The 27,736-nt window shown below is 40.8% G+C and overlaps 8 protein-coding genes across 10 annotated transcripts; 3 read left to right on the top strand and 5 right to left on the bottom strand.

Moving 5' to 3' along the window:
* On the top strand, window positions 1-3,714 carry LOC115620742 (EF-hand domain-containing family member C2). The gene is made up of 5 exons (XM_030514139.1): window positions 1-283; window positions 350-903; window positions 965-1,475; window positions 2,414-2,923; window positions 2,977-3,714. Exons 1-5 carry the CDS (start codon window positions 233-235, stop codon window positions 3,628-3,630), a joined length of 2,280 nt encoding a protein of 759 aa, XP_030369999.1. The 5' UTR covers window positions 1-232; the 3' UTR covers window positions 3,631-3,714.
* Window positions 3,647-6,271, bottom strand: LOC115633987 (2-hydroxyacyl-CoA lyase 1). The gene is made up of 5 exons (XM_030531510.1): window positions 6,253-6,271; window positions 5,975-6,094; window positions 5,339-5,534; window positions 4,039-5,278; window positions 3,647-3,979 (listed from the first exon to the last, which is right to left on the bottom strand). Exons 2-5 carry the CDS (start codon window positions 6,023-6,025, stop codon window positions 3,760-3,762), a joined length of 1,707 nt encoding a protein of 568 aa, XP_030387370.1. The 5' UTR covers window positions 6,026-6,094; window positions 6,253-6,271; the 3' UTR covers window positions 3,647-3,759.
* A 557-nt stretch (window positions 6,272-6,828) lies between these two features.
* Window positions 6,829-13,313, bottom strand: LOC115631975 (sialin). Its single transcript, XM_030528879.1, has 7 exons — window positions 13,221-13,313; window positions 9,507-9,631; window positions 8,525-8,670; window positions 7,901-8,443; window positions 7,562-7,841; window positions 7,263-7,504; window positions 6,829-7,202 (listed from the first exon to the last, which is right to left on the bottom strand). The coding sequence occupies exons 2-7, from the start codon at window positions 9,523-9,525 to the stop codon at window positions 7,044-7,046; spliced, it is 1,389 nt and encodes a 462-aa protein (XP_030384739.1). The 5' UTR covers window positions 9,526-9,631; window positions 13,221-13,313; the 3' UTR covers window positions 6,829-7,043.
* Window positions 13,314-16,508: 3,195 nt separating this feature from the next.
* Window positions 16,509-19,240, bottom strand: LOC115628424 (arginyl-tRNA--protein transferase 1). 2 transcript variants are annotated; one of them, XM_030524515.1, is made up of 8 exons: window positions 19,079-19,240; window positions 18,361-18,825; window positions 18,122-18,300; window positions 17,844-17,996; window positions 17,400-17,581; window positions 17,175-17,338; window positions 16,959-17,110; window positions 16,509-16,881 (listed from the first exon to the last, which is right to left on the bottom strand). In XM_030524515.1, exons 1-8 carry the CDS (start codon window positions 19,161-19,163, stop codon window positions 16,774-16,776), a joined length of 1,488 nt encoding a protein of 495 aa, XP_030380375.1. In that variant the 5' UTR covers window positions 19,164-19,240; the 3' UTR covers window positions 16,509-16,773. The 2 variants fall into 2 exon arrangements, with proteins under 2 accessions (XP_030380375.1, XP_030380383.1); XM_030524523.1 differs by lacking the exon at window positions 17,844-17,996 and adding an exon at window positions 17,652-17,801.
* Window positions 19,241-20,150: 910 nt separating this feature from the next.
* Window positions 20,151-24,022, top strand: LOC115634754 (hormone-sensitive lipase). 2 transcript variants are annotated; one of them, XM_030532645.1, is made up of 5 exons: window positions 20,160-20,259; window positions 20,324-20,391; window positions 20,476-22,979; window positions 23,042-23,167; window positions 23,232-24,022. In XM_030532645.1, exons 3-5 carry the CDS (start codon window positions 20,484-20,486, stop codon window positions 23,424-23,426), a joined length of 2,817 nt encoding a protein of 938 aa, XP_030388505.1. In that variant the 5' UTR covers window positions 20,160-20,259; window positions 20,324-20,391; window positions 20,476-20,483; the 3' UTR covers window positions 23,427-24,022. The 2 variants fall into 2 exon arrangements, with proteins under 2 accessions (XP_030388506.1, XP_030388505.1); XM_030532646.1 differs by lacking the exon at window positions 20,324-20,391 and having other exon boundaries at window positions 20,151-20,259.
* Window positions 24,017-25,189, bottom strand: LOC115634755 (proliferating cell nuclear antigen). The gene is made up of 2 exons (XM_030532647.1): window positions 24,965-25,189; window positions 24,017-24,863 (listed from the first exon to the last, which is right to left on the bottom strand). The coding sequence occupies exons 1-2, from the start codon at window positions 25,070-25,072 to the stop codon at window positions 24,189-24,191; spliced, it is 783 nt and encodes a 260-aa protein (XP_030388507.1). The 5' UTR covers window positions 25,073-25,189; the 3' UTR covers window positions 24,017-24,188.
* Window positions 25,190-25,302: 113 nt separating this feature from the next.
* Window positions 25,303-26,106, bottom strand: LOC115634756 (DNA replication inhibitor plutonium). Its single transcript, XM_030532648.1, has 3 exons — window positions 25,974-26,106; window positions 25,511-25,912; window positions 25,303-25,443 (listed from the first exon to the last, which is right to left on the bottom strand). The coding sequence occupies exons 1-3, from the start codon at window positions 26,029-26,031 to the stop codon at window positions 25,367-25,369; spliced, it is 537 nt and encodes a 178-aa protein (XP_030388508.1). The 5' UTR covers window positions 26,032-26,106; the 3' UTR covers window positions 25,303-25,366.
* LOC115634757 (40S ribosomal protein S18) lies at window positions 26,088-27,048 on the top strand. Its single transcript, XM_030532649.1, has 3 exons — window positions 26,088-26,222; window positions 26,428-26,613; window positions 26,687-27,048. The coding sequence occupies exons 1-3, from the start codon at window positions 26,220-26,222 to the stop codon at window positions 26,954-26,956; spliced, it is 459 nt and encodes a 152-aa protein (XP_030388509.1). The 5' UTR covers window positions 26,088-26,219; the 3' UTR covers window positions 26,957-27,048.
* The last annotated feature ends 688 nt before the right edge of the window (window positions 27,049-27,736 follow it).

Here is a 27,736-nt window from a genome sequence, read left to right as displayed (position 1 = left end):
CTCGCTGTCATGGCGGGCCATTGCCATGGCATTGTTTGTTCCATTTAACGAACATGTGCAAATGTCGAAATGGACGAATCAAAAATTCTGCTACATAGCATTAGCTGCCACAGTTGCTTACCCTTTTTCGACACATAAGTAAGACTCAATTTTCGGACTCAAAAACGCGATTAAATTCAAGCAACATTTTCTGCGAATTTAAAAATTAGAAGACAAAATTAATTTGTTCGCAATGTTAAGACTGCCGGGAATGCCCCTTCTTCCAGGTGCGCAGTTTCATGACGTAAGTAGCGGACACATAGGTACTTCCAAAAAAAAAACTTCTTCATTGGAGTCCTTTCACATGCAGTACACGAAACGGCGTCATCCGCGCCAGCAAACACTGATGCACTACCAGGGTATACACATGCTTTCGGACCGTCGCGAACCGGAACTCGTCGACCCAATGGGCATGGTGGTGGATCCCAAATGCCCTCCCGTTCCCTCGCAGTTAAATACGTTGTGGGCGCCCCGGGCCGTCTATAAGCAGCCCCCCTGGCTGACCTACGACAAGCAAGTGCTCTGTTTCAATGCCTACTTTAAAGAACATCTGACGGAAGTTTTTCATGCCGCCTATCAAGTGCGCAAAGTAAAAATCTACTTCTATTTAGAGGATGGCACTATGCAAGTGACTGAGCCCAAAGTAGAAAACTCAGGAATACCTCAAGGGTGTCTGGTGCATCGCCAGCATATTCCTAAACCAGCTCCAAATCAGTACGAGTTTATTAATGTGTTCGACCTGAATGTAGATGCGGTTGTGCAGATTTTTGATCGGGTCTACCATATAACTGGATGCGATACATTTACACGGCAGTTTCTAAACCGTGCTGGGATTGTTGTGCCTGAAGCACTTCAGGAGCCCAAGTCGGTTGAATCTGATTTTGATAGCTCAATCCAACTAACGCGATCTATTTTATATTCTCAGTGATCCCACCACCGAGTTACGCAAACGTTCCGGCTTGAAGCAGCTTCCAAATGCAGGAGCACTACCAAAAAAGCATTCTTTCGCCCAGTTCCTAGAATTTGATCGACGCGTGCTTAAATTTCTCGGTTACTGGAATGATAACTCGGAATATGGAGATGTACGGCGGTTAGAAATCTGTTATTATTTAGCGGACGACACGATTGATATCAAGGAGAAATATCCGCCGAACTCAGGCCGCGAGGGACCCAATACCTTCCTTAAGCGCGACAAGTTGCCAAAAGAGTATTCGGGGACGCCACTACCGGGCCAGCAGACATCCATTACGCTTCTCAATGTTCTCGGCTCTAATATGCGCGACGTGCGTTACATTACCGACCCATTGAACGCAGGCCAAAATCAGACCTTCTATACTGATGAGGATCTGAGAATTGGCGCTGTGCTGAATGTGTTTGGTCGATCCGTCGTGCTTACCAGTTGCGATCATTTCACCCAACAATACTATAAGGAGAAGGTAATGATTTATTCTTATTATTTTCGACTCAAATTTTACCCGAGAATCAATGTCCTTGCGACATGCTGAAATAATGTTTGTAACAAGGTATTCAAAAATTTAATGATTGTAAAAACATTTTAACAGATTTATTTCGATTTTATATTGTGAATCAATATTCCCATTGCCATTCCAAATATATTTCCCTGCCCCTTTCTTCATCACAGTCATTGAACTACAACAAATTTTGTTACACCAATCGTTACTATGGCAGCTGTAGCGTATGGTATACCGATTTCGATGAACCTTCTAACTATGTTAAGACAAAAGTTATTTCACTAAGCTCACTAGCAAGTTGGATTTTCACAGGTGTTATAAATCAACTCTTCATCGCTCTCGGAGCTCATACAGACGAACTTACGGACATTTCTATAGCAATTTATCTTATCATGCATTTGTATATGTACACATATGCATGTATAGTACATAAACACATTTAGATTTTCCAGTATCTACGTACAAGAGTTCAAATGTTAAACCACTATTCGACGTCATTTATAGTTGATGTTATGGGGGCCTAGGAAAAATATTATCCAAGTCCACATTAAAATATAATCACCTAAAATGGGATCTTTAATTCATTATATTTCCCGAAAATTATCTTAAGGGTATTAATGTGAGGCTTTAAGTCTGTTGTATCCCAAGAGTCCTGAGGGGCAAGTAGATATCATATATAATAATATACAAGGGCGTAGGCAGACCACACTTTCATTATTAAGACGCAATATTTCGCCTTAAAATGGATCTGAGTTGGATTAGTTGAAGTTTTTTCATTGATCATATGCATAAGTTATTTTTTAAATGCATCGTGCATTATTTAATTAAAATTTTAATTTGTTGGCCCCCCTTTGGTAAAAGCTGCCTACGCCCTTAATAATATATTTGTCTTCCTACTCCAGTACGGCATTCAGGAATTCACAGCCCAGCCAATTCCAGTGCGGGACGATATCCGAAACAACACTCGAGACCGTCGCCTACCACCATACAATGGCTGGGGAACATACGAAGATTCTGAGGGGAACTGCCTTTCTGTGGAACCCAAAGCCCCGCAGGCAAACTTCCAAAAATTGCTGAAGTATGATGGCTGCATCCTGCGCTTTGAAGCCAAGCTTTTATCGGCAGTGCGCGAGAACTGCAAACGTAGTTTTGTTATCAACTACTATCTGGCTGATGACACTCTACAGATTTACGAGCAGGCACGTCGTAATTCGGGCTTTGTGGGTGGTGAGTTCTTGAAACGAGCACGAGTTCCATTGCCAGGCCAGCCCAAGTTCAGCTCAAGCCGACCCGAGTACTACAAAGCTCATGACTTTTATATTGGCGCTACCCATAGTTTGAAGGATCATATCTTCCATATTATATCGGCTGACGAGTTCACACTTCTTTTCATGGAGCAGCATCCAGACGAGGTAAGCCTTAAGGTGGAACCACCAACAAACTTACATCCAATTCACATTCACAGTTTCCGGTGAGCAACATAAAAACCATCATGGACAAGATTAGGAAGGCAGTGCGACCACACTACAAAGAATTCGTGTTGCGCTGTCAGCCCGACGGCAATTTGGACGAAAATACCAACATTAGCTATGATACGCTGCGCAGCATGCTCCTCTGCTATATTCCCAAAGAATCTTTACTCAATCACGAGATTGTAACAGTATGTCGCTACTTCTCGGCAGAGCAAGCGCCACCACAAACTCATGATCGCAACACTGTGCGTGCAGCGGCGCACCTGGAACTGAAGCGATCTCTTTGGGAAGGTGAACAAGAGTTATTAGAGCATTTAAGTCACATTAATCCAACATGTCGAGCATACATAAGCGAATCGCAGGTGCGATCGACGTTGCGCGGATGTCGCTTGCCATTCACGATTGAGCTGATCGAAGACATCTTAAAGGTGCTGCAGAGGAATGAATTAGGAGAGATTGAGGTTCGTGATGTGTTGGGATTTTTCAGCTTGCATAGCGAAGACCAAGTTCCCGATATCGTACCCGTCAATATCGCCTTCGAGTTGTGCCCCAAGCTTCCATTTCTACACAAGGGACGCTTGGTAAATTTTAACGCATTTCTGCACAATCTTGGCTTGGAAGAGGAGTTGCAACGGGCTAATAACTAGATTCCGATGTAAAATATTCAGTTATAAAAATTGCAAGTTGTATGTACAAAAAATTCGTGGCAATACATTTTAAGGAATGCTGAACTTTGTGCTTAATCCTAGATTGCAGGCGACCAGATAGGCGTGATTCTAAAGTTTCGACTCTGTTAGCCAATTAAACGATTGTGCCTTGCGATCCGAAGAGGGGTTGATAGCCACATTTATGATAGTGGGCCTATCGGTAAGTTTATTTGCCGCCTTTATGGCCTCCTGCAGTTGGCTAATCTCTGTGCAGAAGAAACCCTCCAATCCAAACATTTTCATCATTTGTTCGTAACGTACTTGAACACCAAGCGCCGAAGTAGGTGTGCTGAAATAAAGTGAAATAAATCATCAATGGGCATTCATAGACTTCAGTGTAGGTCTTACACTTGAGTTAGATCGCCGTCAACCCGAATAGCTTCGAAGGTCTCCTTGTCGAAGCCACCGTAAATTCCGTTGTTGTTCACAATTACAATAGTGACTGGCAGCTTGTACCTTACAAGCGTCTCAATCTCCATGCCAGAGAAGCCAAAAGCACTGTCGCCCTCCACACACAGCACACGCTTCCCTGGTGCATAGTCACGACAATAGAGAGCAGCGGCTACCGCAAATCCCGGTCCCACACCCATGGTTCCAAAGGTACCAGCGTCAAGGCGATGGCGCGGTTGCTCATTCAAAAGCATCGATCGTCCAATGTCCATGGTATTAGCACCCTCGCTCACAATAATTGTGTCACGGGGCAAAAGCTCACGCAGATGGTGGAAGACAGTATAGTAGTTCAGTGGAGCGGACGTATTCAACGACATCTGCAGCACTGCATCCCGATTTTGCTTGCACTTTGCTGCCAACTTCTTCCACCAGTCTTGCTCGTAACCAAAGCGGAAGTTCACGGCATTCATTTGTTCGAACAATTGCTCTGCGAAGGGACGTATGTCAGCCTGTATGGCTACAGTCGATATTACAGAATTATGTAGCTCCTCCGGGCATATGTCAACTTGAATAAACTTAACATCCTTGTCGTAACGAGGCGCACGTCCGAAATGCAGAATCCAGTTAAGACGAGCACCCAGGAGCAGCACCACATCAGCCTGCTGCAATGCCAAGGTACGCGCGGCGCTAACACATTGCGGAGCAGAATCACCTACCACACCCTTACCCATAGGCGTGGGAAGGAATGGTAGGTTTGTGTTATCGATGAAGTGACGCAACGTGTTTTCGGCATGGGCATAGGCAGCGCCTTTCCCCACAATTACCAATGGTCGCTTGGCTTGACGCAGCAATTGGGCTGCGCGTATAACATCGTCGTGAGGTGGATAGGCCAGAGGCGGGGCAGGATGCGCCAGAGCTTTGTAGATTTTTTCCTCCACAGCCTTTGATTGTAAAATGTTCCCGGGAAAGTCCAGATATGCGACGCCGGGGCGTCCATAAGTGGCATATCGTACTGCTTTCTCTACGTGCAATGGAATCAAGGCGGCTGTGGGTGGTCGCGCTGCGTACTTGCAATACGGGCGTGACAGTTCTACTTGAGGGCACTCTTGAAATCCGCCAATACCTTCATGGTCCTGATTGGTGGCGCCGCCAATCACAATGAGTGGCCAGCAATTGACCTGAGCATTTGCCATACCGCCTGCAAATGCGTAAAGCCTATTAATTTATTATTATTACTGGATGTAGTAAAATTGCGCACCCGTCACATGCAGAAGTCCTGGTCCGGAGACCACCAGGCAAACGCCTGGCTTGCCAGTCAAGTACCCAATGGCCTGAGCTGCATAACATGCGGCCTGTTCGTTACGCATGCCAACATATTTAAGTCCTGCCGCCTGAAAGGCCATGGACAGCTCAATGACGGGTATGCCAATAATGCCGAACACATATTCCACGCCCTGCAAGCAACAAAAAGAATAAAAATTTTAACAATTAAAAGCTAGCTAATTAGCACAAACACAAGAAATAGCGCTTTTGTTTCTGCGTTTTCGATTAGGGACCGTTTATTGATTTTAATCCACGGCCGCAGCAACAGACGTTATATTTACGACGACCGTGTATTAAAAAACCTTTGGAACACCGTTTTATCACAATCCGCTCATATCTTATATTGACTACCAACAGCAGCAACAAAAATAACCAAAGAAACAGCACTCTACAGCAAAAACAAAAACAGTGTGTTAAGAGTTTTGAACTTTGCACAATAAACAGGTAAAAGATAAGCGGGTTTGTTGTTTATTGTACTATTAGCTGTTAAGAGTACACCAATTATGCGAATAGTGCTATATTTTACCAATTATCAATTGCCCTCACGAATTGCCGCTTCCAATTGTCTTACCTGTTGCTTCAATGATTCTGCAATAACTTGCACGGCTTCAACCTCGGCCATTTCTGCGATTATATTTGTTGTTTAGCGGAACTTGCTGTTGTTACTGGCGTCGCGTTGATTTGCGTACTGCTAAAAATGTTGTATAAAAATTGTATAAAAAACGAAATTAACTAGGCTGACGTGCAAGAGATTAGAGTTGTGTTCCAACCAAACAGTTCCGAACTAGCTCAAATGAATGGAATACAGAATTTAATTAATTTAGCTGCCAACAAACTGAAAAATTTTACTTTTAGCTCGTGCACGTGTCCAGCTAAAACCGTGTTAAAATGTATGAAGGAAACAGAAATGTAAAAAAGCAAACCGATAATCGTTTAGCATTCCGAACTTAAATTTAAGAACGCACTGGCTCATTCGAATGGCGTTGAACGCCTTGTCAAGCAAAACGTCGTACTAGCAACACTGCAATCAAACTTTGAGCTGTCTGGCAACACTGCATTAGCAACTGTGTTAAGTGGCACAATCACCACCTGTCGTCATTCGTTAGAAACAAAAAAATTTAAAACGTGATGGCCTTTTTCTGTTTTTTTAACATTCCAAAAATATCCTAGTTTACATCCAAACAATAACGAATAATGCCACTATTTATAATTTTATTTGAATAAGTATTATTTATATGAACTTATTCAGCCCGAAGCAGGCTAAAATGTGTATAGAACTAATTTAATGTCAATTATGAACTAATTTTTTGGCCGAATTGCGAAAAAATTAACATTTTCACGACAGCAACCAGTTTCAAGGTGAAGGTCGTCGCTCTAACGGCTGAGTGAGACAACATACATATTTTTGGTTTATATATTTGTAACTTGGTTTATATATTTGTAACTTTAATGTGGCATTTACTTTGCGTGTATAAATATAAAATTGTTTAACAATAAATACACAGTTTTAGCTTTAATAGGACTCTCCTCTTTCCATCTCTCTTACATGCACATATGGTTTGTACATATGTATGCAAGTACATAATTATTAAAGTTATTAATACTATCTAGAAAATCACAGCAAATTGCCAAGGCACAAACTACAACTTTGTATTGACAATATCCTCACGCGACTCACAAGTCTCGACCTCATTCCACTTTTGAATTTTTCCTGATCCAAAGACCCAAAAGAATAGAGCAGGCAGGATGTACGCAGCTGCTCCAATAATGAAAATCCAGTGCCATTGCTCGATGGTGTTCTACAAAGAGGCGCAACGTATTATTAAAATAAAACGGTGAAATTAAAGACTTAAGTCTACCTTTTCCTTTGTAAATGCTGCCACAATTAGGGGCGAGAATATACCAGGCGTGGTTCCAACACAGTTAATAATACCATATAGTGTGCCTGCATAATTTGGTGCCAAATCCTGAGAATTAGCCAAATTGGAGGCAGTGGCGGCTCCATTGAAGCCCAATGAAATAGTCATGATGGCAACGCATACATAAGGATCGCGGCCAAAGAAAGCTAGTATAACAAGCATAATGCCTGGCAAGATGTGAGCTGCGAACAGAGAAAAAGTGTCAATTCATAAACTTTCCCACAGCATTTGCAACTTACAGGGCAAGCAGAAGGCCTTGCGCATGCGCGTCACCGTCAACCATTCTTTCCGGCGAATCCAATCTGCAACGGATCCGAATCCAAAAGCGCACAGCAAACGAGCTAAGTGGGGCAAACTCGAGAGGAAGCCGGCCGAAGACAAATTAAAGCCCAGTACCTCGCTCAAAAATTTGGGCGTGGCCGTTATAAGGAAGAAAAGACCCCACATGCTGCCATAGTGCAGTAGCATAAGCGACCAGAAAGGCATAGATATAAGGAGCTGCTTGTACGGCGGCCATTTCTGTAACGATCCCAGATGTAAATCACTCGGCAACTGTAAACTATCATGGTCAAATTTACCTTTTTGTTGCTCAGGGTGTCACCCAGACTGGTCTGGATGTATTCGCGCTCCTTTAGAGAAATTGAATTGTGTTGTCCTGGTGTATCGGCCACCAAGTAAAACCACAAGGCGACCACAACCAACACAAATATCGCCACTATGTAAAAGGCCCAATCCCAGCCTAGATTCTCAATGATTACCCCACTAATGGGCCATGTGATCACCGTACCAAATGTTCCGCCCATTAGCGAGGCCACAAATTTTCCCTTCTCATCTGGTGGCGACCATTTCGACACCAAATTATGGCAGGCCGGATATACAACGCCAGTCAGAAAACCAATTAGGAAGCGCACCGCAAACACCGCGTACTTGTCCCACGAGGCGGCCAGAGGCGTGAGTGCCGTCAGCACTCCTGCCAAAAGGCAGCTGTATCCGGCAACTGCACGGCCGCCATAATGTTCGGCCAGGGTGCCCGCGGGCAACGATGTGATCATATACCCATAGAAATACGCGCCCAGCAGCAGTGCCTGGTCCTGTTGTGTCCAATTGTAACGTGGCCCATACTGCACAATAAAGAGACCAAGAAAATGAGACAGTGAGTATTTACATATATTAGATTGGACCTTTAAATAGGGTATACGCACATCCGGCAGCGCCACCTCCGTTCCATTATCACTAGTATCCTCTACCATGGCAATGATGTTTATGGACAAATTAACACGCATCATGTAGCTGAGAAGGCAGGCCATAAACAACATTATGGCCACGTTAACACGTTTGGGTATGTAAACTGTGAACAAAAACAATTAATCAACAACAGTGCTGATGCGATGTAGTGAAAGTTAGCCTATATAATGCATTTCAGTTCCGCTATTAAATAGGTTTTATAAATCATGAATAGATTCTTCCTTTTGTTGGTATACTTGTAAGAAGTATATAAAACAGGCAAATTAAATAGCTTTGCATGCTTGTTCGTTCTAAAACACACGAAGAACGCCGCATGTGGAAATACGAAACTAACCGGAGCAAAAATTCAAAATTTGAAAATTTCATTCATCCGTCGACTCATCTCGTCTTCATATCAATTTACTTTCTATAAGTACGAGTATTTATGCAAATTCATCTTCATTTTATTTCCTGCAATACTCGCGCGTTTTCTTATACTTAACTTATTGAATTGCCTCATATGTATCTTGTTATACTTTTTGTTTTATGCCCATTGAGTTTGTCAAGTACAGCCGTCATAAGAGCGATGGTGCTAAGTCGTCGAACAAATATTGCTTACCTAATAGTGTTGAGTCGCTTTGTTATTTTGGCTATTCTATTGATAGAAATTTTGATGCTTTGACGGGCAATTAGCGGCACTTGGATTTCGCGCATTCGAGATTTGCGTAACAAATAAGCGTGTGCTCTTTAATGTACGGCACATGCGCGCACGCGTCTTAGTCTCAGGGCACTCAATAATAATATTTACGTTCATCATACTTCCAATAAATGCTTACAAATTTCGAATTCATCATCGCGGCCTTTTTTTGTCAATAAAATATAGCGGGATTTTTTCCTACTTTATAATTAGCATATATTAGTACTACTTATATGTATGTATGTATGTATGTATATACTTACAACTCGGCATAAAAGCCATTTTGGCAGATTTGGTATTGTTGTGCTGGCGCTTGCGATTCCCTTCAGTGTCGCTTTTGGTGCCGGTGCGGGTAGCGTTGCCGCTGCCGATGCCAATGCCACGTCAACTGCAATTGGCAACAGGAAGCAAGTTGAAAATGAGTTTATTAAGCATACGCCCCGCTCCGTGTGCGGTGGCAATGAAACACAATTTGCGACAAATGGCAAACTATGAATACTATGTTGAGAAAATAAATTTGTCAAAATTATATGAGCACGTTTTTTTGCTAGCCCTATTTCGGATTGTGATTTTTTTTGCCTAAATGCGCGTGAGCCGCATATGAAATCTAATTGAGTTCCACTCATTTCAATGGAAACTCAGCCGAGCCAAAGCTGCCGTGCAATGTTAAGTGTTTAGCTGACAATCATTGGCTGTCATTGTTGTTGCCGCCTCCGCTCCGCTATTGATAACGTAATTGCGCTGAAACATGCTACCTTATTTCAGGCTGTCCGAACCGAGCGCTTTTGTGCACCTCCAAGTGACCGTTTTGGGATGCCTCACTAAACTTTTTTCTAGCCTCGCCCTTGCCTCTCACTGCTGGTAATTGGCTTTCTGTTTTGACAGCTGTTCTGGGCACGCCCCGCCTGTAAATGCGCCCCTTATTTCTCGCTGAAACAAAAGAAATGTTTGCGGCCCACACAAAAACCAGTGTGAACTCTTCAGGCTATATGCAAGACTACGAAATACCCTCGTGGTTCATATAATGAAACATCTGCAATGTACCCAAGTCTAGTCTAGCATACTATGTATCTTCCGAGGTATACGAGTATGTATAACGGAGGAAAACTAAACAAAAAAAAACTAAATTATCCTGTGTGGCCAAGGGATTACAAGAGTCTTCAAATTTTCCAGACTTATCAAATGTCTGTTACAAACTTTGCACAAACCTAATAAGCCCTTTTTACAAACAAAAAATAATTCAATTGAGATATTCATATGACTTACTTAAAAAAGTAACTTTTTTGGCAATTACTAAACTAAAGAAAAGCCGCGTTGGCTCTCTTTTAGAAAATGTAAGGGATGCCACGATCCAGGACTGAAAAGATATTCGCCCTTATCTAAGCATTAAAACATTTCTAGAAATACTGGTATCTCGACTGCAGATTACAAATTCAGAATAAAGAAATATTCCTTTACCTCATTGTGTGTGCTACTTAGATGGACTTGCTATACAGCTGCATGTAAAATATTTACAGAAACCTTGCGTAAGCTTTTGCTCCATAATGCTCGTTAAAAACCGACTCAGCTTCGCAGAAATTGGTAATAATATTTTGTACACACTGACGAATCCCTGTAAGTAGTTACATAAACAGGTACATTGGAAAGTATATACCCGTATGCACAATTTTTCATTTAGGCAAACACTTGGGAGTTTATTGAGTAAATCCAATTAGTGGCTGAAAAAATATCACACATATCGACGTAAATACTATATAAACAAATCGCAAGTATCGCGAGTTTTCTGGCACGTAACTTTTGAAGGTTATGAGCCCCCCAAATCTGAAATGAATTAGTGAATTGCCCAAAATATTTGTAATGTATTTCCAAATTCTTGGTGAATTATCCAATTGTCTATCTGCCTGCATTACACATTATCCGTATTGCTGTCACTGTGGTTTTCCACAGACCGCTTAGCACTGTGGTCCGATCAACTAACCTTCAGAAATCTGGATTAAAGCGTCCCATATAATAAACCGGTTTAAAAGAGTGCCCGATAATTAAATACATATCATAAATAATCATAAAACACAGTTTTGTTGCCTCATGGCGAGATAAGCCACCGAATGAGATACCATTAGAACAGGAAAGACATATTTTATTGTTTTGGGCATATTTAGTAGAAAATACTGAATAATGCATTTTGAGCATAACGAGGCATTAGGTAAAAATATTAATAATTTGCAGTATTCGGTCTTTCCCGCAAAGTACGGAATACACGCAAATAAATTTGTAACTATGCTACTACAAGTATAATCTTAAACATGTCACTTTATCAACAGCATGGCTAGCGTTTAATTCATAAAATCAACTCGGCAATGAATTTCAGGTAACAAAATGATAAAAAATTTTATGGAGCTAGGCTGTAAATGGCAGGAACGAGATAAGGCCCTACTTATTGCTATTGTCCCCATTATAGCCTGGTAAATAGCCAATTAGACGCAATCAGAGTGGACCACATGCTTTTCCACTATGTCGTGGAAATCAGCTTTTGTTTTTTTGTTAACGTTTTATCACCCCTGCTGTTAAACACTCGATAAATACTGATTTGATTTACGATGTGGGTAACTAAAGTACGACAATGCGTCCAAAAGTTCATAGGCTGTTCACTTAATCACGACGTCGGAGTGTGAGGATCGGCATGTTCGCTGGCTGTCGAAACCCTTGAGACGTACGTACATTTGTACATCAATATCTTATGTACGAGTATGTATGTAGGTATGACATTATATAACATCGGCACGCGTGCTTCACATATATTTGCATAAAGCAAGACAAGCGTCCCATCAACATATTTTTGTTTTATTTTTTATTTTTTGACTAGCCCTAAGCTATTTTATTGTGTGTGTGTGCCTGGTTGCCTTCTGCAATATAATTCAATGCTAATGAACCGTATCTCACACTTATCTTTTTGAGAGATGTGTAATTCGCCAGCTATTAAGTAGTTGGCAGTACTGTTTTAATACCTAGGCACCCAGTCGTACTAATTCCTATTGTAATTACATTACCCTTGGCAAACTGCTTTTTGCATTTTTTCACGACATGAACATAACTTGTAAAAATCACGCATTTCAAACGTACAATTATTTGGAACAAAAGTAAATGCGCAATTTTTGCTTCTCTGCTGGTAATTATTTATATTTTAATTAGCCGTCCAATCAATACAATAATAACTGCCAAATTAACTTGCAAAATCACACGCTCGCTTCGCATACCTTCATAAGTATTGAGCTTTACGGGCATGAGACTGGAAAGGTTACAAAACTCTTCACTCACGTGCTTCAAATGATAAATCAACAAATTGGAGAATCGAACGGGATTGCACATTTTTAATGATATTCGGACTCTCTGCCTTTGTAGTTCATTGAATTGCGCCCACCCATTAAAAACATATGACAAATAAAAAACCTGTTATTATTTAAAATGCGGACACTTAAGTGAAATGTAAATTTCGCCCAAAATTAGCGCCGCACACGCACAGCCACCGCATTAAGTGCAAAAGAAAAAAAATGCTGAACCCGCGTCAAGGATCCGCCAAATACAGTTACATCTTGGACGCACAAGAGCTCTTTACGAATTCTTATTTGGCTCGTGTACACAAGTTATTTGGAATACAAAAATTTCACCAGATCTTAAACAGCCCGACCACACACCGAAAAATATCACGCGTAGCTTCGACGGTGGCTTTTGTTTTGTTTTCTTTAATATCTTTTGGCACACTTAATAACAAATTTGACTTTTTGAAACTTTTCCATGACAGTCAGGGCCAACCAATGGCCAACTACAACACACACTCACACTGAGCCAATTATGTACAATGCACAGATAGACCCAGACCTGAAGCCTATAAGCATGCAACTCTGCAGTTGCCGGAGTATTATCACACTCGATTACCAGGCGCTGATACCGAAAATGGCTCCAAATTACAAAACACTTACTACAACTTTGGGGGCCGGTGTGGACCACAGCTGAGATATTTGGTTTGGTTGATAGCGGTAGCGTTAACTGAGAACGTCGCGAAACGAATGAAACTAAATCGCAAACTGTCAATGGCATATATACTTATATACTTGTATATGTACACGAGACGCTCGAGCTGAACCTCGAGCAGTAGCTGCAGCAGCAGCAGCAGCAGCAACGGCCGCAGCGACGGAGCAGCACAAAAAACGGTTAAAAATTGTTTAAACGGCCGCTGACTGTTGTGGTCGCAACTTTTTTGATAGCGCGTGCGAAAATCGCATGCGATAAATGCTAAGAAATTTTTGAAAAACACAAATCGTGCTAAATTTTAAATAAATATAGCAGATAACTCAATGACTAATGCCAATAGCGCAACATACCCACAATTTTATTAATTAATAAAAATACTAACCCAAGATGTGTACATATTTATACATATACAGGCAAAACTCGCTTAACGCTCTTTTATCTGGACACTCCTCTTAGGCGGACACTTTTTCTAGAACATTCGTTTCGGTGTACTTGTTAGAGCAATTTCGCCTCATGTGAGCGAACACTCTCTTGACCGGACACGGACACTATTTTTCGAAAAACTCTAACTCTAACTAGCGTTTCAAATGCATGCCTAAGCGTGAAACAGTAAAAAATTAACAGTTATAGACAGAAATATACCGACGTCTTTCTAAGCAAAAATAAGATAATAATGTCCGATTTTGATTTAAATACGTAAATAAGCAAATGGGCGGTCCAGCCAAAAGAGGTTTCACTGTATATGTCTACACATGTACCACACAAAAATTAAGGTTTATTGTTTTCATGGATATTTGACCGTTCCACAAACATACGAGCTGTGTATAACGAATATCGGAGTTTAATTATACATATGCACTTGTATTGTGCTATTTAATAAACAAATTACGACGACGTCTGCTGGCTGCTAAAATACCGATACTTCGTTTTCGACCTTTTGGGATTCGCTTCATTAGCAAACTTAACAACTATTGAAGAAAAGTAACCACGTTTTAATACCCTGTACCCAAATAGTATAAGGGTATGCTAGTTTTGTACGTATGTATGTAACATACAGAGGGAGACGTGGCAGACCCCCAAAGAATATATATTCTTGATCAGCATGACAAGCCGAATCGATATAGCAATGTCCGGCTGTCCGTCTGTCCGTCTGTCTGTATGAACGCAAGGATCTCCGAAAGTATAAGAGCTAGAATAACCAAACTTGGTATACAGATTCTCCTGAGCCCGAAAAAGGACGAGTTTGTTCATTTTTTCTGATCCATCCCCCCCCCCCCACTCCCCCCCTATTAACGATTTTCTATAACTCCCGTAATTCTTGGAATTTTAAACTAATTTGGTAGACACATCCAGTTAGTAATTATATATCCGTATACCAAGTTTCATTATGATAGGTTGATCAGAAACAAAGTTATAGCCATATAACCAGGCCCAATGCACACATACATACATATGTACAAGTACACAAACACGCATAAGGCACGATTCTGATGTAAATGTATGTATGCTTGCATGGAATATTTAATTTAGTTAATTAATTAAATTAATTTAGTTAATTAATTAAATTGAATTAATTAATTAATTTAATTTCTTTTTTGTGGGGTGTTACAGGGTATTTGAGAGTTGAGCCTGCTCGACTTTAGCATTCCTTTCTTGTTTTTTCTTAAGATTAAGTCTCGGTACGGCTTTAATAAGCCAGTATCACATATGAAATATTATTCTTGAGTTCCTTAAAAATTGGCTTCGTTTTTCAACAACGCTAATGCTGTCGATATAATTGAGAAAACAGCAACAGAATGTGCTAGTCCTATACATACATACAAGTATATGCAAAGTTATGTATATTCAAACTGGTTGAGGATATGAAAAGACCAATTCGTTTGATGATAATTTTTTATTTAAAAACTTCCCTAAAAGACTCCTAAAAGATTTAAATACGCCCTCGACTATGTTTTATTTAATGTAATACTTACACTATAATTTAACTTGGTAATTATTGTTTAACAGAAAAGTGGAATGGTAGCCAAAGCAAACCCAACTATTAAATGCCAAGTACCCACTCCTCCAAAAAAAAACCCCGACAGTGAAATACCCTGTACCCAATCAAGCATACATCGCTGTTTCGAGTGAACGCACGCGTAGCAGGTTATGAAAACTTTAGTTTATGTAGACTAATTTATTTAAACTGCATACATACAAAAAATTGCATAGTAAAAACAAGAAAGGAATGCTAAAGTCGAGTGGGCTCAACTCTTAAATACCCTGTACCACCCCACAAAAAAAAATTAATTAAAATACATATGTATGTATGCAGCACAAAGTTGAACCAAAGCAGTCACAACAACAACAGCTGCGGGCAAGCTGCAGGTAGAGCTGCGGGTAGAGCATGGGCAGCGATTTTATTTATGGCTATGACCTCCTTCAACATTGATCATGGTGACATACAGGCATACGGACGCATAACCACTAACTGGATGTAACTACCAAATTTGATTTCGAAATTCCAAGAATTAAGAATTAAGAAAAAAAAAAATCACAATTAGCAGGGAGTTGGGGGGTGCATCAGAAAAAAATCACAAACTCGTCCTTTCTCGGACTTAGGATAATGTGGATACCAAGATTGGTTATTCTAGCTCTTGTACTTTCTGAGATCCTTGCGTCCATACAGACGGACATGGCTATAGCGACTCGTCTTGTCACCCTGATCAAGAATATATATACTGCCACGCCTTCTTCTGCCTGTTACATACATTCGCACAAAACTAGTATAGCCTTTTACCCTTTGGGTACAGGCTTTAACAAAAGTGGATTGCCAAGTTACTAGAAGAGGGCGACTTACGAAAAATACTGACTATTTTGACACCAAGCTGCTAACTAGCAGCACCAGCACATCTAGAATCAAATGAGCGAGCGTCGCTCACGCCATGGAAAACTTTATTCGGTTTTGTCTACATATCTCGTCATGATTACTCTTCGGAAATTTTTAACGGGTAATAATATATTGTTCACCACGCTAAACGTATTTGTGCTGTGATTTATTGATTTCCTCTCACTAGCAAGCGCAGGAGATACTATTCTATAAATATTCTTATCTTCAGATGTAATATGACAAGGAGCTTACATTGATTGTCATCTTACCAAGATATTTTTTTTTGCACACGCATACGTGTAATGTAACATTATCAGCTATCCCTTTAAGTCACAACAAACGAAATGAAATGTTTGAGACTGGACGCTTTTGTTATCTAAAAAATATTTTTATTGATGCTTATGAGAAAGATAAACAACGAGAATTATCATGAAAGACAGTTATCTTTTGCAACATCCACTCAGTGACAAGTCTGTACATACTAGTAATAATTTAATACTTTTGTTTTCAAGTTATTGAAGCAGCGTTATGCATGCTTTATATTCTCCTTTATATTCTCTCCGCAACTTAAATTTAATACAATCGCAACGACAAAACATAGGTCACGCGTTTAGACACGAACAAAATTACAGTTAGCCGGTATTCATGGTGTTCACATATAACATGCGTAGCGCACAAATCTTGCCAACCAGCTGGCTGTATTCCATAATATTATCTGCATCGGGGCATGTACCAGTAAGCTGTAGTTTTTGAGAAGAAAATAATTGCGTTAACTATCAAAGAATTAAATTTGTCGCTTTATTTATATTTAGTGTACCTGTACATAGTGTCCATAATTCGTGCAGTGATTAGCATCAATCAGCAGTTTTACACTTTTTAAGTGTTCCTGCAAAAATTCATTGGCATCCCTAGCAGTACTATCGTTGTTCAGACGCTGATATTTATGGGCATCAAGTTTTGAGCGTATTTCTAAAAATAATATAAAACAATAACTCAATTAAAAATGTTTATCTACCAACAATGTGTTAGCTACCATCTGTGAGCTCGAACCATTCGTAGGTTTCTGGGCACAGCAAATAAGAAGCAGACAGCTTGCCTTTGTAACGCATTTTGGGGCAAGAGTGTATATAGAAACCCATATAATAATATTTTAGATCGGGGAATTGCTTAGCCAGTGTCTGTACAAAATCAATTTCTCTATAATTAAAAAAAAAACATTAAAAACGCCAGCATTAACAAGAAATCAAGATGACCTCACCTCAGTGAGCCGTATGTGCCCAAAGATAAGAAGCTATAGTCCGGATCGTAGAAAAAATACACTGAACTAATTGAGCATGGCAATATGTCAATAACGCCGACAGCTATCAATTTATCATCCAGCCAGTATTGTTGATGAAACGACCCATATCCCATGGGTGGACCTACTTGTGACTTTTCATTCTGAGAGCAGAGGAAAAATTGTGAATACACCGCATATCGAAAAATTTTGTAAAATATTCAATTGGGCAACCTTCATTGGTGACACTTTCAAATGTTCCAAATAGGCATTCTTATTCTCGGGCGTGTCATTGTGTATCAGAATTTGGTACTTCTTATAAAGCGCATAGCTTTGCGGCAATGTGCATTTAAACTCCTCGCCATCGACGTGCACCAATCGCAACTGTGAGTAAATTATTGATTTGTACACATATTATGTAATTACCTTTAACGGCGAATTAACCAAAAACCGCTGCATACTAGCTGGAGTGAGGCGTGCAGGTTTATCGTTGTGTATAGCTAACTGATATTTACAATAAAGGGCGTGAACTACTTCAGCACAGGTACGCTGCGTATCAGAGCTAGCGACCAACACGATCTGCAAAAACACAAACGTCGAGGGTACATGGTACATAGAGGGGCGCAAGGTATAACCAACAACAAAAGGTTCCACGCCAGCTAAGTTGTGCAAACGGCTATGCGAAAGGATATACAATCACATACCTTTAACTTGTGCTTGTTATTGTCGCTGGGTTCAGCTAGAAAGTCGCGTAATGATTTTTCCTGTGTTAGGGCCTTAGATTTAGGATTTTCAGACTTCGGCGTTCCTGCTTCACCCAATTTAGCTTGCCTACGCTCTAAGCGCATTTGTTTCGCCTTCTTACGCGGTGGATTTGAAGCAGCTGGGGAAATGAACAAACCTTTAAAATACAATTGGGCAGGAAAAACACATTGTGTAGAACCTGTCGACAATGATAGGGATATTTTGGCAGATCCGCTAGTATTTGAAGATTCCTTTTTTAAAGTCTCAATCATTTCAGCTCGTCGATGCTGCTGCTGTGCTTTGGCTAGTGCAGCTACCTGGTCAACATCAATGTTGACGGGCGCCTTATTGGGCAATTGTATCAGTTCCTCACATTCATTGTCCCCAGTGGCACCGCCATCGCCTCCGCCATTTGCCGAGGTGCTCATTTGGTTGTCCTGTTCGTTAACTTCACGCTTTCCATCCCGTAAAAAGCGATTCATGCGCCTCATGACCCGCTTGTTTGATTTGCTGAGCCTAAATTCCAGAGCATCGCATTTTATGGTATAGCAGGGGCAGCAAGTCTCATTATTTTGTGGCTTATAACAGTACATCCCACAGCGACGCCAACCGCGATCTATAAGTTCCTGATAATCTTCGCAGGTCAATCGAAAAGCATGCATTCCTAAATAAAAATAATAAACATTCGGTTTATTATTGAACTATATAAATACATATATTTATACATACATATATACATATATGTATATGTATCTATGCTCATGTACATCTATGACGTAAAAACAAACATTCGTTGTATATATCCATATATATTGTATATACATATATTAAGAACGAATGTTCGTTTATATATACATATATACATAGTTACATAAATACATACATACATATGTAAATTTGGAATTGCAATGGCTCACCATGCGATCGGCCGCGGTTCAATTCTTTGCAGTAGCCGCATTTGTTGTTCTGCTTTCCAAAGTATTGGACGATGCTGACAGCCATTGTTTTGTAGAAACAAATATTATTTTAAAGGTTCTTATAAATGTTAACATGAAAACTAAACATCTTCGCCTGTTTGAGAATCAATCAGAATTTTTACGTATTGCTGTGAATAAGTTCATTAAAATGGTTCATGAAATGATTTGGTTCTTTTCCAACTGAACAACAGTTGCCAAGTCTAACTGGCCAAGTACAAAGACCACAGAATAGCCAAGGATGCCAACTCGACATTTTTTCCGTCAAATCTGATTGTTTTTATTTTTAAAATCCAATTGCGGGAAATATTTAGGGAAATTTTGCCTTTTTAAAAATATAAATATATTTTTTGAGGCGAAACGTAGGACCTCACTCACAACTAGGTCCCACTTTCCAGTATTTTCTCACCCTATGTGTTATTTTTCAAACAGACGCACGCAGGGTATAGTCAACATAAGAAAAATGGTTCCGATACTTAATGCAATGGTTTTTCAACAAATATATAATGGACGAAGATGGTCGCGGTGGGAACAAATAAAGCTCCACCATTCGCATTCGTTATTAGATATAATTGTTTTTGTAGGGTTTTTGAATTTGACTTTTTAAGCTCTCTGTTGCATTGCATTGAATACATTTAAGCAAAAAAACTTCATTTGCTCGGGCTCTTAAATAATGCCCATATAAAAGCCAACTTCCTCAGGCTTTCGAAGAATTAGAAAAGGCTTTGAAGGTTAACTCGAAATTTATAATTAATGTGCTGCAACCAGCTCCTTCTCCACGGACTTAAAGGAAACGATTTTGATAAATCGAATTTTATTAGTTTCTTGTGTAAAAGCCAGTTAAGTTTCGCAAAAATTTCAAAAGGGAAAACTGAAAGAAAAAAAATCAAAGCTATATTTACAGAGGGGGTTGTAAATCTTTTATTTTAAAAATTTACGGGCGTTGAATAAATATCGCAGCAGTGCCATCTCTTCCCAAAACTGCGATTGCATTCGATAGGTGATTAATTTTAATATCGAGAGCATCTGAAAGTAGTTCACAAAGGCAACGGCTTAATTATTTAATTAAAGGGGGGCCAAATAACTATGACTTAAATAAGGTCCATCTACAACAGGCGTTGTAGGTAAGCATAAATAAAATTTGAATTATGATGGAGTGTGCAAGTAAGTAGATGAAATTTCACGCAGGCTTACTAATGCGTAGTTTGGAAGTGAAAGTTGGTGCTGCAAGTTGAGATGAAAATACAGACGGTGATGTATGAATGGTTTTCAGTAGTTGTTTATCGATTTTAGTGCATACATTTAACGTATAATACTATAACAATTATATTCGTTTTCAGCAACTGAAATGATTGACGCAGCGGCAGCTGACACGCCAACAGCTGCGCTTGCTGGGCCTACAAAACTAAATACTCTCATTGATGACAATCTCAAGTTGGAAAACAAAGCCAACGGAAAGAATGGCCCATTAACTCCATCGTCATTATCCACCAACGTATCCGTACCCGCCGAATTGCAAGAACAACCCGATTACTATGGTCTATACGTTGAATGTATGGAACATGCTGCCTACTTTGCCAAGGATCACACAGAATTTGGTCAACGACTGCATGCCGCACATGTTGCATGGCAGGATTTCATAATCCTAGCCAATCATCTGACATTAGAAATAGCTTCTTTTGCCCACACATATGATTTTGACGACTTGACGCCAGGAAATGGCTATCGTAGCTTCATTTATGTCACTGATGCTTGCATTGCCCATGGCCGGAATATTTGCAAGCAATTGCTTCAGACCCGCGCCACCCTCTTCTTTCGAAAGAAGTTCTTCATGAAAGAGGTCGAATCTTGCTCACAATTGCTCTCATCACTTTGCACCTGCCTACACTATTTACTTATATTGCATGAATGGGCAGGAAACACAGGCGACTTGTTTGCCTCCGGCCGGCACACAGCCGAGCAGTTGTTTGAGCTCGGCGACACCATTAATCAATATTGCTTTTATGGACGTTGCCTTGGCTTTCAATACGGCGACTCAATACGCGGCGTATTGCGCTTCATAAGTATTGGCATGGCCAGCTATTCAGAGACCTACTATTCACAGGCTGATGACAGCACTATTTTGAAGACAACCCGTAGTCTTTGGACCAGCGGCAAATATTTAATAAACCCGGAACTGCGTGCTCGGCGAATCGTGAATATCTCACAGAATGCCAAAATTGACTTCTGCAAGTCGTTTTGGTTTCTTGCTGAATCGGAGCTAATGCATAAACTTCCCAGTATTGTAGGAAGCTCGATAAAGGTAAATCGTCTGATTGAATTACCCGCTGAGCCGCTTCAGTTGCCACTTCGTAGTTTCGGCGATTCAACCGCCCAGAAGAAACTGTTAGTAGAATCTGATGAGAATCAAAACAAAGATGACGATATTCATGCCGTACATGCCACAAATTTTGTGGATATACCTGTGCCGAGTGCTCACCTTGGACCCGGATTACCAGTCTCAGTGCGTCTGCTCAGCGCTAAACGGCGCGCTGGGATGCTGGGTGAGGGTAAATTCCGTGGATGGCACAAACCTATTCCAGCTAGTAGCTCTATTTTGCTCCACTGCCATGGTGGTGGCTTTGTAGCGCAATCGTCCAAGTCCCACGAATTGTATCTACGCGACTGGGCAGTTGAGTTGGACGTGCCAATACTATCGGTGGACTATAGCCTGGCTCCCGAAGCGCCTTTTCCGCGCGCACTTCAGGAAGTTTTCTACGCCTACTGCTGGTTGCTGCGCAATGCCGAGCATTTGGGCACAACCGCCGAACGTGTTATTTGTGCTGGTGACTCTGCGGGGGCCAATCTCTCCATTGGCTTAGCACTCATGTGCATCGAGCAGGGAGTTCGAGTTCCAGATGGCCTTTTTCTGGCCTACTGTCCCACTTTGGTAAGTTTTGTGCCTAGCCCGGCGCGGCTGCTATGCCTTATGGACCCTCTATTGCCATTTGGTTTTATGATGCGCTGCTTGCGCGCATATGCCTCACCGGCCAGCGAAACACTGCAGCAAAATGCCAAACATGTTGAAGAACTGGCTGAAATACGCAATGTGACGCAGAAAGCCCAGAAGGATATGTTGCAGCCCAGCGCTAGCTCCAGCCGCCGTACATCAGCTGCCAAGAGTCATCCCTCGTCGTTAGAACTGCAGAACTCAGAGGTGGAGGCGCCTGAAACTGCTGAAGAGTACCTGGACCGAGAGGACAGCAGCGATACCTTTGCCAGCGCCTCGTACCACAGCCAAACTGTCGAGCGGACCGACTTATTCTCCAGTCAGGGCGACAACAGTTCGTGCGTGTCTTTCGAAGACGACTCGCAGCCTATTGTACATTATCCTATTGAGGTCTCAGCGGAGCCAACCAAGGATTCGGCTTCAGCGGCGTATATTGATAAATTTCTTGACAAGTATCTTATTGATACAGCAACAATGGAAGCCACCGAGGAAATCTCCAGCACAGTTCCGACGAAATTAAACGGTAGCATGGCGCAGCATGACAGAAGCAGTTCCGAAGAGAACATACTGATTGAAACGGGCCGGGATTTGGCCGTAGATACGTTGCAAGGTCGCCTTCAGGATGCCGTTAACAACATTACCAGTACACTGAATCGATGCACCCAATCCTATGAGATACACGGATCCCATATTCAGGGTACAGGTGGTTGCCAGCAAGACGTACGGAATATGGACGCCTTGATTGCACGCAGTCCAAGTGAAGAGTTTGCGTTTGATGTTCCAAAGGATCCATTTTTATCGCCTTATTGGGCCTGCGACGAGTGGTTATCACAGCTACCGGAAACAAAAATACTTGTATGTATTACTAAAGTGGGTTACTACTGATATTATTATAGTTAAATATCACTAATGCACAGACACTCAATATGGATCCCTGCCTTGATGACTGCGTCATGTTTGCCAAAAAGTTAAAACGCTTGGGCCGCACAGTTAGCTTAGAAATCCTCAAGGGCCTACCACATGGATTTCTCAATTTTACAATGGTAAAAAAAAATGTTCCCAAACTTATTGAAATTGTTACTTACCCATTCATTCACACACTCCCAGCTATCAAATGAGGCAATGGACGGTTCAAAACACTGTATTAAATTACTAAAAGAATTGCTTCAAGGCACGCCCTCCTCCACGCCCACGCACAACAACGATGACGACAGTAGTAGTAGCAGCCATGCAGAGGTAGGTGACGATCAGTCGTCCAGCCGAAGTGCCTGTATTGAAGCGTTGTCGACAACAGCGCCGTAGTGCTGACTCGCATTTAATGTTGAGCTATGTATATGGATTAGACAAATACCTATATCCAGATTTATACATACATTTACACACAAATTGATACATGTACTAGAATCTACTCTCCTTGTTCACGTTTCTTGCTTTTGGGTGCTACAATTTTATAGATACACTCAGTTTTGTACGAATTTCACGACAGCTCAATACGCTTTGCATATAATTTATTGTTTACAACGTATAAAATGTACATTGGTATAACATAGTGTACACTATGTAATCAGGTCAAGTTATTAAATACTCACGTACATAGGTACAAAGTAGAGTTGGGAAAATTTCATAATGCAGATTACTAATCTGCTACCCACGTTAAATTTTATTCCCGGAGCACAAAATATCAGCTACAGCGAAAAATAGCAGTACGGAGTTCTGATCGGGCAAAAAAAAAAGCAAAGTGAAGGGAACTCTCCTGTGTGCCTGCAATTTATGTACTTACTAATATTAATAAACGCTAGCCTAACCTTTAATCTGAATTGTGTATTTATTATACATAAACATATACGCACGTTTTTGTACAACCAGTGTCATGCGAATAAAATATACAACCGTTTGCATTGTGATTTGTTTTATTAACCATGGAAATGCTATCGCAAAACCCCAGAAATAGTTACATGTTTGCAAGTTTTTGAGGAAGTTAGTAGTACGACATAAATATGTGAGTATGCAGCTTTATATGTATGTTTATGATTAAAGGCAATGGATAAAGATAAATGCAGACTTCTATGTTTCGTTATCTTCGATTTTAGGGGCCAGGTAATAACGTATGTGGCCCAGCTCGTTGATGCGGTATTCGACCACCAGAGGCACATCCGCACACATCGACAGCTGAACTTGTGTGGATAATGGGGTGGCCTTGGTAAAGGCATTTAGGTAGCGGCAGGCAAACGTCAATGTAACTGGCTCTTGCATTTCAATGATGACCGCCTCTTCTTCTTTGTCAACGTTGCCGGTCTGCGCAAGTTTAATATTTGCGGTACCCACGTCGCCAGAAGCCGAGAACTTAACACCCTCTTTAGTGCAACAAATTACAACAGACTCGCTGAACTGGGCCAAATCACGACAGATGCGAGCGAATTCCATGGCTGGCATGCGGACGACACATGAGTAGTCCGTTTCCGGGATACCCAGGTGCTCCTGATCGAGATTCATCAGCTTCATTCCATAGTCAGAGACTTTCTCTTGGTTTGCTGACTCAAACATTATTGTTACAGTATCGGCGTTGTCCTGTGCTTTTATTGTTACATTATCTTCGTTGTTGGCGCATTTCAGTATCTTGGCCATGCTTCCCAAATTCATACCCATAGATAGATTACGATCGCAGCGAAATTTATCAAAGCCATCTGACCGCAGCGTCAATGAGACCAAAGAAACGTGGGAGTTGTCCATGGCTTGAAGCTGTAAAAGTTGTTTAATATTAGTTGGTGTCTATAAGCTAGCTCCCATACCCATCATGTGAGTGTGGAAATCGTTGTCATTAATCGTAATCCCATTCTCACCTGTATTCCCGAATCACTGCAATCGAATGTGCCTTCATTGAGCAAATCTTTAATAGCATCAAGTATTTTCTTGAGAATGGTGGCTTGACCTAAGCGTGCCTCGAACATGATTACTATTTATGCGATCTTAAACCCTTTATGGAATGATAGTTACACGATTCGCGTAAACGCGCTGCTTGCTTCACTTAGTTGCGTACTGCAAATGAAGCAACAACGGCGGTAAAAACGGCGTTTTGGCGCGAACCAGTTGTCATTAGTAAAAACAAGAGCGGCGCTGCCACCCTTTTTAAAAAAGTATTGCAAATGTCGCACTTTTAGTCAATGGTCTTATAATACACATGCATAGAATAGACGAATAATTATTACAAAAATCACTTTAAACTAATCTTGTGGAGACTAAAATTAACAGAAACGTTTTTGTTTCTGGGTTTGTGTCTTTGCCTTTCGCACCATGTGTCGCATATCCTTAACGCCCAACCCTGTTAAAACAAGGCGCAAAATTAGTTTTAAGCTAAATTGTACATTCATCAGAAGTCAATCGCTTACCATGCACTGTCTGCAATTCCATTGTGCCTTCAGAATCAAGCCGTGTTAAAAAGTTTATTATTTCATAATGCTGGCGCATGACCGCAACGCAAACAGCGGGAATAAGCGAGGATAAATTGAAATCCTGATAAGTACGATAGCGAAGAAGCTCGACCACTAGTTGGAAATGGCCAGCGTATGTGGCAAGTGTGAGTGCGTTCTGACCAAAATAATTAATGGCATAGATGTTTGCTCTAAATTCCAGTAGCGTACGTGCACACTCAAAGCGGCCCAGATAGCAGGCATATAATAAAGGAGTATTTCCGAATCGGTCCAGCGCTTCAATATTGTACCGACTATTTCCTACCAATGTGCAAATTATGCGAAGTGACACTATGTCGTCTTGGTCAACACAAGAAAATGCTGAGAAGTGAAAAATCCCATAAATATATTGAAAATAGAGCCTCATTTTAATAAAACTTACCATCGCAGTCATTCATTTTTCCAAATTCTCGTTCACCCATTTCGTAAATTGCTTGCATCGCGTTAACGGCACTTTTGTCAGGGCTCCGAAACTACACTTCCCGCAAACATGCAACTCTCTCCAAATTCGTTTTCCACACTAGAAATTTAAAACTTAACAACACTGATTTTCGAAATGTCAAACTCGAGAAGAAGAAGCGCATCCGCTTTCTTTTCCGACTGAATTTTGTCGCTTCAAAATCGCAAAATGGTGCGTCTGCCGAAAATCGTCATAAATCCAGTGCATCCAACTGCAAATGTGCAAAATATGCATGCTAAATCTTCATTCGTGTGAATGGAAGTGCAATGCTGCATTTAAAGAGCAATAATATTGCAATTGCAAGCTATTGGATTCATTGTTATTATGCTTTAATAGAGTCGACTGTCAATAAAAATCTGTGTTTTCCTCTCTACAGTCGCTCGTCATCCCGGAGAAGTTCCAGCACATTCTTCGTATCATGAATACGAACATTGATGGTAAACGCAAAGTAGGCATTGCCATGACTGCCATCAAGGGTGTGGGTCGCCGCTACTCCAACATTGTGCTGAAGAAGGCCGATGTCGATTTGACCAAGCGTGCCGGCGAATGCACTGAAGAGGAGGTACATAGGAATTTAAATTAATTATTTGTCAATGGCAAGTTATTATTATGTTTCGCTTTTGTTTACGTTGCAGGTCGACAAAATTGTCACCATTATTTCAAATCCGCTGCAGTACAAAGTACCCAACTGGTTCCTCAACAGACAAAAGGATATCATCGATGGCAAGTACTCGCAGCTGACTTCATCCAACTTAGACTCGAAGTTGCGTGATGATTTGGAGCGTTTGAAGAAGATTCGCTCACATCGTGGTCTACGTCACTACTGGGGCTTGCGTGTGCGTGGTCAGCACACCAAAACAACAGGTCGCCGTGGTCGCACCGTTGGTGTATCCAAGAAGAAGTAAGCAGCCTACGGTGATCTGTTTTGCGGTGTTTTTTACATATAATTCTAACAACAACCATAAAAACAGAAATACATGAAAAATTAAAAAACAAACTTGGAGCCAATATTCTAATGAAAAATGTGAAACTGTGTGTAGTTTACCTCTCACCTAAAGCTGCGTATGTTAATGCTACGATGGTTGGCCAGGCGCTGTTGGCTGTAAAAATATTTTACTTAACTAGTGCATAATTTATTTTGAGACTCGTTTGCATCGCAACATAAAACTACTTTGTAGACCCTGCGCCCGAAGGGTAACACGAGTTTATTGGTAAATTACTATTCACTGTTCCAAAGCCACATAGATGCATCTTTGCATACGCAAATAATGTCAATCTCTACATTTGTTTGTGTTTTAACGATCAAGATTGTAACTAAAACTATCGACTTAACCGCTACAAACTATAGATTTTTTATAAGTACTATGGCTTGCACAACATCATGCGAAATTTGTGTGTTTCACGGTTATATGGAGAGTATACGAGTATAAGGATTAACAGAGGGAGTCGTTTGTTTTTCGACTATAATCTGGTTTTTGAAGCAACTAACTTGTATTTCCGTGGTCTCGATAATATAGTATAATACCAGCATTTAAAGTACTCTTCCAAGAATTGCAACAGCGCCCGAGTCTGGGCAAGAGTGCTAACGCTAGTCTGGCTACACAGATTCTTTGCGTGGATTTAAATTCTAGTCTGTTGGCTTTTGTACTCCATATTATTAGCTATGGACGTTTTCAATACCCATA

This window comes from Scaptodrosophila lebanonensis, unplaced genomic scaffold (assembly GCF_003285725.1).
Source record: "Scaptodrosophila lebanonensis strain 11010-0011.00,11010-0021.00 unplaced genomic scaffold, SlebRS2 tig00000001-arrow-pilon, whole genome shotgun sequence".
Classification (NCBI taxonomy): Eukaryota; Metazoa; Arthropoda; class Insecta; order Diptera; family Drosophilidae; genus Scaptodrosophila; species Scaptodrosophila lebanonensis.
This window is presented reverse-complemented; position numbering and strand designations above follow the sequence as displayed.